We start from the raw sequence: 9,912 nt of genomic DNA, 5'->3' as shown, positions 1-9,912 counted from the left end.
TGCGTGTGACGAATTAGCGAACACAGAGACTCAGAGCGTCTGCATTTTGCGATCTTCTAATCAAATCCCCTACTTTTTCAACTTCAGTACTGTAATGCCATACATACTTTTGAAATAACTTTAATGTGATTTAATAACAATGAATAACAACTCCTAGCCATAACTTGGATGTATATCTAAACAGGTCACTCCTAGCCATAACTAATGTATATCTAAACAGGTCATTTTCGACATAAGGAGTTTATCTACTTAATCATGTTAATGTACATGAAAAACTACAATTATTATTTAAAATTAATTCTGAAACAACACGATTCTATTGTTTATTTAATCTATCGTATTGAGGTGTATATTTTATTAAATATTATCTTTTGACCTTATTATTCAAAATTACTTTACTTTTACCACTGTGCCAATATTTCACTAATCGGCTTTAATTGGATTTATGTGTAGTTTATACCTTAACCTTTAAAGAAATGAACTTTTAATGTATTGCTTTCAATATGGCGGAATATTGCCTCAGAAGATAGTAAGATAATTTAATAACAAAAAACAATGGGTCTTCATTTTCGTGTTTTGTTTGTTATATATGTTTTGTCATCAGCAACTGGGGACCCTACCGGTTGTACATATGATGCATCGACAATTTTATTCACCTGTAACGCAAGAAGTTGGAGTTTGCCTCTTGTATTTTCTGACTTTACAACTGCGCAGCCGCAAAGACTGATGCTGAAAGATGTCGATGGCGAAATCTCAGCAAGTGCACCGAATGGACCGGCATTTTCTGGATTCAGTAGTATTAACACTGCAACTTTTGACCCAGACTATGCGCCAGCCCTATATATCATGTGTTATTTCGGAGGGCAGTTAATTTTGGACAAAGACGCGTTTGCCGATTTCAGTTACGTTGAAGAAGTCGAAATTCTAAATTGTGATATTCTATCCATTCCAGTTGAAGCATTCTCTTACTTTGGAGATGTCAATCTATTCCACATTCAAGGCGGATCCATTTCTAATATGGTGGCTGATAGTTTCAAAAACCTGAACGTAAATCGAATGACAACAGTACCGAATCCTAAGGGAGAGTTCGCAATTATTAACTCAGAGCTGACGTCCGGTGCATTGGCGTTCGGAGCATTGTTTAATATGCCAAATATTGAACGAGTGCTGATTGAAAACGCTCACCTATCAACAGTAACATCCGACATGTTCTATGCGTTATCAAAGTTAAATTATGCTTCCCTGAACTATAACACGTTTACAACCATCCCGAACAACATGTTTGCCAATGTCTTTGGCCTCGCCTCAGTAGATATGTATGGCATCAGCTGGGACTGTTCCTGCGACAACCTCTGGTTCTTGGACTATTTATCAGAGAACAATATCACTATGAATGGCGACATAGTCTGTAGCACGCCTGTTGATTATGAACGTAAGTGACATTGTCTATAGCACTCCTGTTGATTACGAACGTAAGTTACATTGTCTATAGGACTCCTGTTGATTACAAACGTAATTGACATTGTCTATAGGACTCCTGTTGATTACAAACGTGAGTGACATTGTCTATAGTACTCCTGTTGATTACGAACGTAAGTTACATTGTCTATGAGACTCCTGTTGATTATGAACGTCAGTAACATTGTCTATAGGACTCCTGTTGATTAAGAACGTAAGTTACATTGTCTATAGGACTCCTGTTGATTACGAACGTAAGTTACATTGTCTATAGGACTCCTGTTGATTACGAACGTTAGTGACATTTTCTGAAGCACTTCAGTTGATTAGGATAGTAAGAGACAATGTGCGTGGCACTCCTATTGATTACGAACGTAAGTGACATGGTCTATAGTACTACTGTTGATTACGAACGTAAGTGACATTGTCTATAGGACTCCTGTTGATTAAGAACGTAAGTTACATTGTCTATAGGACTCCTGTTGATTACGAACGTTAGTGACATTTTCTGAAGCCCTTCAGTTGATTAGGATAGTAAGAGACAATGTGCGTGGCACTCCTATTGATTACGAACGTAAGTGACATGGTCTATAGTACTACTGTTGATTACGAACGTAAGTGACATTGTCTATAGGACTCCTGTTGATTACGAACGTAAGTGAAATTGTCTGTAGCACTCCTGTTGATTACGAATGTAAGTGACATTGTATGTAGCACTCCTGTCGATTACGAACGTTAGTGACATTATCTGTAACACTCCTGTTGATTACGAACGTAAGTGACATTGTATGTAGCACTCCACGTTATTACGAACGTAAGTGACATTGTATGTAGCACACCACGTTATAACGAACGTAAGTGACATTATCTGTAACACTCCTGTTGATTACGAACGCAAATGACATTGTATGTAACACTCCTGTTAATTACGAACGTAAGTGACACTGTCTGTAGCACTCCTGTTGATTACGAACGTAAGAGACATTGTCTGTAGCACTCCTGTTGATTACGAACGTAAGATACATTGTCTGTAGCACTCCTGTTGATTACAAACGTAAGTGACATTGTCTATAGAACTCCTATTGATTACAAACGTAAGTGTCATTGTATGTAGCACTCTTGTTGATTACGAATGTACGTGACATTGTATGAAGCACCCCTGTTGTTTACGTAATAAAATTGAGAATGGAAATGGGAAATGTACCAAAGAGACAACAACCCGACCATAGAAAAAAAAAACAACAGCAGAAGGTCACCAACAGGTGAACGTAAGTATGTTTTCAAAGTTGTTCTGGTACTTTATTGTATTGTACGGCTAAGTATGTGTTAAACCATACATTTGCTTTTAAGCACACATTAGAGAAAAAAATAATCTTTATTCAACAAGGAAATAATTTACCTTAATGCATATTGATATAGATACACATTATCAATCTGATAATACATTATGGTCAGCACACGGTGCACACTTGACGCAGTAATACGGTATTGTGCATGTACGTACATTGCCACTGTTGGTAAAATATGTCATCGCTACTTTTCTCTTTCAGATAAACGTGCCACAAAGTACAACTTGGACACTTGTGTGACAGATGGGGTGTGTGGTAAAATAACAGGTAAACTCTTTGGGTTCTATGAATTTTAATAAAAGCAGATTTTAGGTATATATCCATAGTACAAAAACCCAACAACAAAATGACATAACAAGGTCAAGTAGTGTCTATATTCTAAAATATTACTTGCAAGACTAAAAGTAAGCAAAGAACTATTTCAACTAAGCAAGAAAAACATGATGAAAGATTAAAAAAATTTCAGTCTCTTAATAAAGGTAAAAAAGATTGGACATGATAATAATGTTGGTGATAAACTAATCCACGATTTGATTTTGATTGATTGGGTTGGGTCTCGTAGAGATCTATATTTTAACAAGAATATCGCAGACAATTTACCTTCCAGTTACATTTGCTGAACTCTTTTAGGTGGAAGGCGTCAGGTGCGCTCCAGTCTGAATCAATGCTTGTATTATTATATCAAATAACGTTGAACTATGTCATTACTTGTCGGTACTTGTAATAAATTATTTTCTAAAACCACTCAAAAATATTTTCTTTTTGTAATACTAGGTATTGCTATTGGTAGTACGTGTGTGAGTATGTTCGAGCTGATCAACTACATCCTCTTGTTAATCACACTGGTCATCTCATGTGCAGCTCTTGGTCTTATTATCCACACTAAGCGGCAAGTCAGTGACACCATAGAACCAAACAAACCTGAACAATCACCTAGCAGGAACACGAGCCAAAACAGAATTGCGAGCAATCAACGAGAGCCGCCGTCTTTAGAAGAGTTACAAGCTGGTCCATTGCCTAGGAAACAAACAGGAGCTACTATCAGTAACATGGATTCCATAGATACAGAAGCTTAATCAACGAAGTGCATGTACAGCTATAAAGTATTCTTTTCAAAGTTAACGAAAATATTTTAATATAAAGTAAAGTAATTTGTAATATATATCATTTCTAAGTTGTTTTCTTTATTTCTTTTATTGTATGTGATTGTATTTTGTATGTATTTATCTCTTGTGTCACATGTAAATGAGACGGAGTGTTTTTAAAATAAAGCATATTGTTTATTGTATATTGAGTATAAATATTCAAACAAGTGAAACTGCGAGCTACTGCTCACTGATGATACCCCCGCCGCAAGTGGATAATATTAATAGTGTAAAAATATGCAAGTGTTCGGTAAACAGGAAGTTGTCGAGTGATGAATCTGAAAACGCATCACACGGTATAGCTGACTTATATAAATCCTGAAACCAAATTTCAGAAATCCTTGTATTGTAGTTCCTGAGAAAAATGTGACGAAAATTTTCAACTTGGCTATCATGTGTAAAATCAGACAAGTATTCGGTAAACAGGAAGTTGTCAAGTGATGAATCTGAAAACGCATCACACGGTATGGCTGACATATATAAATGTTGATATCAAATTACAGAAAGGGTGGATGTGTAGTTCCTGAGAAAAATGTGACGAAAGTTTCATGGGACGGACTGACTGACGGACGGACGGACTGACGGACGGACTGACAGACAGAGGTAAAACAGTAAACCCCCCCTTTTTTAAAGCGGGGGTATAATAAAAATACAGAACAATATAAGGTTGATCCATTCGTTGCGTATTAATTTGCATGGTTTGGGTTAGGTAAAAGCGAAATATCAAAGTTCAATAGAATACTGTTTTCTTATTGACTTTATGCAGATGTTGTCAAAACCTCGAATTCAAATTCTCACGATCATGATAATCACAAATATTTTCTTCAATCAACGACATTTTAGTACTCTCGAAACTACCTCAGTCTATATAGCTATGTGTATATGTTATTTGTATTTGTTCGTTGCCATTTGTTGCAGTTTTTAATTCAAGATGTTTTTATGTTTTCTGGTCTGTGCGTCCGTTCGTCCCACTTCAGGTTAAAGTTTTTGGTCAAGGTAGTTTTTGACGAAGTTGAAGTCCAATCCAATTGAAACTTAGTACACATGTTCCCCATGATAGGATCTTTGTAATGTTAATTCCAAATTATATTTTTAACCCCAATTTCATGGTCCACTAAACATGGAAAATTATAGTGCGAGTGGGGCATCCGTGTACTATGAACACATTCTTGTTTGTAATTATATTCTGTTTGAAATTCAAGTGTTGTTACTTCTCTTAGGCCAAGGAAAGTACAATGTATTAGGTTTTAACAAGTTTGCGAGTGAAATGTTTTTGCAGCTTCAATTAAGTTTTACGTGAAAGCCATGTCGATCACCTGCAGTCGTTTATCTTTATAAGTATGTTGTTAAGTTTTTTCCTCAGTAACAAAATGGCAATTTCAAAACATTTGTTTTCTTTAATCTTTTGATAACAGTATAAAGACGCTTTTTGCGATACCCGTCTTCAAATAAACACCAGTTTAAGGATGTACTTAGGTGATCTAAGGTAAAACTAAATAAATCAAGAATTCAAAGTTGATACTTTAAACTGGAAGAGTATTAGTTAAGGATCAAAATCAGCTAAAAATATTGATAGGTTATTGAGTTCCTTTTCAAGATATTTAATTTATAAAATATGGCGGACTCGGTCTTTTACCTTATATTTGCATTGGTATTATTTGGGTGTCAAATCAAAAGAAAGAACATCAAGAATCTGCTTAAATTTTGGCAAATGACCTTTAATGAGCCATTAAATCTCATGTTGAAAGATAAAACAAGGTGTTATGGGGCAACATATTTTACATTGTATCGTATGGAAAAACACTGAGGAGTCCGAACATTTGACACTTATTCCAAAACCTCACATAAGTACATCATTAATGCACTGACCGAGTGATTTATTGTTTGTATTAACGCCACCATTTAGCTAAAACGTGATGGTAAATTTGGAGTTCTTGGCGATAACCAACGACCTTTGTCAGTATAACCTGTACTCCTAGTCAATTATATTCGAGTCGAACGCTCCTGTCACGTGCGGGGTTCGAACACACACACACCGACAATCTAAATAGGCAAGTTATGCAGTAGATTAATCAACGTGGCTGATAAATGTACAGGTGCCACAATTACTGGAAAATCAATATGACATAAAATTAAGCAGAAGAATGAAACAATCTGAGAAATTGTTTTTAAGAACTAATATCGGCTGGTCGATTCTCTTGTTTATGATTTTGTTTTAGCATGTCTTATATATACATGTACATGTATGTGATTACTATGTCTGTTTTGAAACATTGAGCCACATTTAAACAAAACATTTGATAATAATGCCCAAAGATCATGTCATATTTATTGGTTCTTGATTTATCAATATTTAAATAAATAAACATGATAAAAAAGCGCTGCAAACAGATGGCCACAATATGCTTTAACATAGGATGATTTCATGGTTTAGAATTTTGTCGTTCAAAGAGGATGCATTTGTAAAATCAGTTCCCTTGTATTATCGATGTTTTAAACCACATATACACATAACGATTATGAGCTTTATCCCTGTCCGAATTCAAATTAAAATGATATATAACGTATATAGACTACCTCACGACCGGGATTCTACGTACGTCACCCGAAAGGACCCATTTTTATAATATCGTCTCACGGTCAGTTGCGTAAGTTTTATTCAACTGAACATTTAGAAAACTTATTAGTTAATCGAACTCAATTATACGTCTACTATTTAGTTTTCAAACTGTACAGAAGTGTTTGACGAACACTAAAGTGGTATCGTAGTTGGCGATCTATTCTGTTAAACCAAAAAAATAGGATAAAATAAGTACTTTAATTTAATATAATTTAGATCAATAATAATTCTATTCGGAAATTACACCCTAATTGTTCAAGCAAAATCACAGTATTAACACAAGTCAATAATTACAAGTTTAAACATGTATCACAAAGAACATAGTTACATGTATCACAAAGAACATTGTTACATGTATCACAAAGAACATTGTTACATGTGTCACAAAGAACATTGTTACATGTATCACAAAGAACATTGTTACATGTATCACAAGGAACATAGTTACATGTATCACAAAGAACATAGTTACATGTATCACAAAGAACATAGTTATATGTGTCACAAAGAACATTGTTACATGTATCACAAAGAACATATTTACATGTGTCACAAAGAACATTGTTACATGTATCACAAAGAACATTGTTACATGTGTCACAAAGAACATTGTTACATGTGTCACAAAGAACATTGTTACATGTATCACAAAGAACATTGTTACATGTATCACAAAGAACATTGTTACATGTGTCACAAAGAACATTGTTACATGTATCACAAGGAACATAGTTACATGTATCACAAAGAACATTGTTACATGTGTCACAAAGAACATTGTTACATGTATCACAAGGAACATAGTTACATGTATCACAAGGAACATAGTTACATATATCACAAAGAACATAGTTACATGTATCACAAATAACATAGTTACATGTATGCCAATGCAACTTTTGATTGCCATGGAAGATGCCTGTTTCTTGGCATTGCACAAGGTCATGTTTTTCTGACTTTTGTATAAAAATAAAGACTTTTCTATAAAAATAAAAAGATGTGATATGATGTCAAATAGTAAAGCTCACCACAAGAGACCAAATGACACAGAAATTAAGTATATATCTCAGTACTACGGCCTGAAACAATGACGTCTTTACACTAAAACGATCGGATATTGGAAGTTTACGGATTGATATTTAATTAATAGATGCATGCTTTTTTATAATTTGTATTGACTTTGAACTAGCTGTCAGTAACCGCAAGAATTTCTGATATTTTCTTAGTGTCCTATTTGTTGTGAGGATGTAAATATACCCTGCCACGTCCGGTTTGTGGTTTAATTTGTTTGATGTCCTCCTGCTTTCTATTTGCGGTGGAGTCCTTTTCAACTGATTTGTATAGTTTGTTCTTATGTTTTACTATTATACACCACTGTCCCAGTATAGGGAGGATTGGTGCCTTAAAACTTATTTAACCCCGCCGAGCCTGTTATTCAGCGGTTGTCGTTTGTTGCTGTGTATTATAGATGTATTTGATTTTTGCACACTGTTGGTACCAGTCTTGTATTACAACATGGAGGGAAACAAAATAGTGCATTTTTTTCTGAACTCAATTTTTTCTGTTTGATTATAGGTTTATGCTGAATTGAAACATATATATATATAGACTTTAAAAAAATCTTGCATCTTTTGGAGGATATCAATCCAGGAAAGTGAAAGGATATCATGTTTACTGGAAGTGGTGCGGCCTAGTAAAAGTAGCAAACAGAAAGAAGAAAAAAAATGTTTTGACTTCAGGATTACGTAACTTTTTATTCTTCATGGCAAGACCCTCTTTTTTTCGATTAAATCACCAGTTCACATTAGTACATACATGATATGAACATGAAACAAATTTTCTATGTAGCATTTTTAATTTTTTAATTTTCAAAGATCAGCTGTTTTGCATGTAAGACTATGGAGCAGTCAATTACAAAACTGCAACCTGTTTTGTATATAAACAGGACCGTTAGCTTCCTCAGTTGAGATAATTACATTTGACATTTTCGGGCCTTTTAAAGCTGACTATACGGCATTGATTTTGCTCATTGTTGGAGGCTTGTAGTAGGTTGTTAACTTCTATGTCATTTGCGATCAAACCACACTTTCATAATCTTATATACAAATCGTTGTTGCAACTCTAAAGATTGCTTGATATGCTATGGTTGTCCTTACAACTTCCTATTTCAACTTTTAGGTTATGGTAATTACCCGAAATTTAGATTTGTTTAGTTTTACTATTTGGTTCTTTTAATTAGTAAAAAAGTCCTGTATCTTTATCTGAGGATTTTGTTGGCTATAAAGATTAATGGTCAACTGTCTATAATGGGCGATCATAGTTTGTTCAACTCGGTTTTTTTTATAAACTAGGAAAATAGAAATACGCCCACTAGTTTTAAAAACAAGTTGTTACAGCAATTTACCAGAATAATATTGTGTATTACCATTTAATCTAAGCATGTTCAAATGATTAAATAGTAGGTTAAAATGGTAATCGGATAAACGGGTAATCCAAATCATTACACTAAACCAAATCAATGGAGGAATTCTTCATACACAGTATTTACCCCACAATGGAATGATAAAATGTGGATCTGTTATAAAACTATCAGGAAGTGAAAAGGACAAAACATGTATTCCACAATAGTGGCGTGTTTATGTTTCTGTGCGCTGACACCGTTGTCTGCACTTCCTGTTGGCTGTACTTACGATTCATCTCAAATTCTCTACACTTGTAGTGCAAGAAGTTGGTCTCTGCCTTTGGCTTACGCTGACTTTGATAGCGTAGAACCACAGCGGATAGTTTTGGAAGAACTATCTGGAACAATAGCAGCAAACACGTTTTCTGGATTCACGAGTATCAACACGGGAAATTTCGATTCAAAATATGTTCCAAGTCTTTATATGATATGCTATGCAAACTCTGATATAATCCTTGACAGCGCTGCGTTCACTGATTTCTCCTTTATTGACGAGGTTAAGATTATCGATTGTGGATTACTATCGATTCCATCGGACGTGTTTTCGGGATTTGGCGATGTTAATTTGTTTCATATAACCGGTGGATCCATCACTAACATGCATCCCGATGGTTTCAAAGGTCTCAATGTGAAAAAGATGTCACAATACAGTGATCCGCTCGGAGAATTCGCCATCATAAACTCACAAGTCGTGGGCAGTACAATGGCCACCGGGGCTCTGTTTAATTTGCTTGAAGTGGAGCGAGTGCGCCTTGAACGTGCACATTTAATGGTGCTTCAAGCTGACATGTTTTCTGCTCTGAAAAAGTTGAAGTATATTTCTCTAAATGACAACATAATGACCAAGCTTGAGGGTAATATGTTTACAGGTCTAGATGC

The 9,912-nt window shown here is 34.9% G+C and overlaps 1 protein-coding gene across 1 annotated transcript; it reads left to right on the top strand.

Moving 5' to 3' along the window:
* Nucleotides 1-474: 474 nt before the first annotated feature.
* Nucleotides 475-3,981, top strand: LOC143056025 (uncharacterized). The gene is made up of 3 exons (XM_076229105.1): nucleotides 475-1,432; nucleotides 3,009-3,074; nucleotides 3,582-3,981. Exons 1-3 carry the CDS (start codon nucleotides 556-558, stop codon nucleotides 3,881-3,883), a joined length of 1,245 nt encoding a protein of 414 aa, XP_076085220.1. The 5' UTR covers nucleotides 475-555; the 3' UTR covers nucleotides 3,884-3,981.
* The last annotated feature ends 5,931 nt before the right edge of the window (nucleotides 3,982-9,912 follow it).

The sequence above is a fragment of the Mytilus galloprovincialis genome, chromosome 13, assembly GCF_965363235.1.
Source record: "Mytilus galloprovincialis chromosome 13, xbMytGall1.hap1.1, whole genome shotgun sequence".
In the NCBI taxonomy this organism is placed as follows: domain Eukaryota; kingdom Metazoa; phylum Mollusca; class Bivalvia; order Mytilida; family Mytilidae; genus Mytilus; species Mytilus galloprovincialis.
This window is presented reverse-complemented; position numbering and strand designations above follow the sequence as displayed.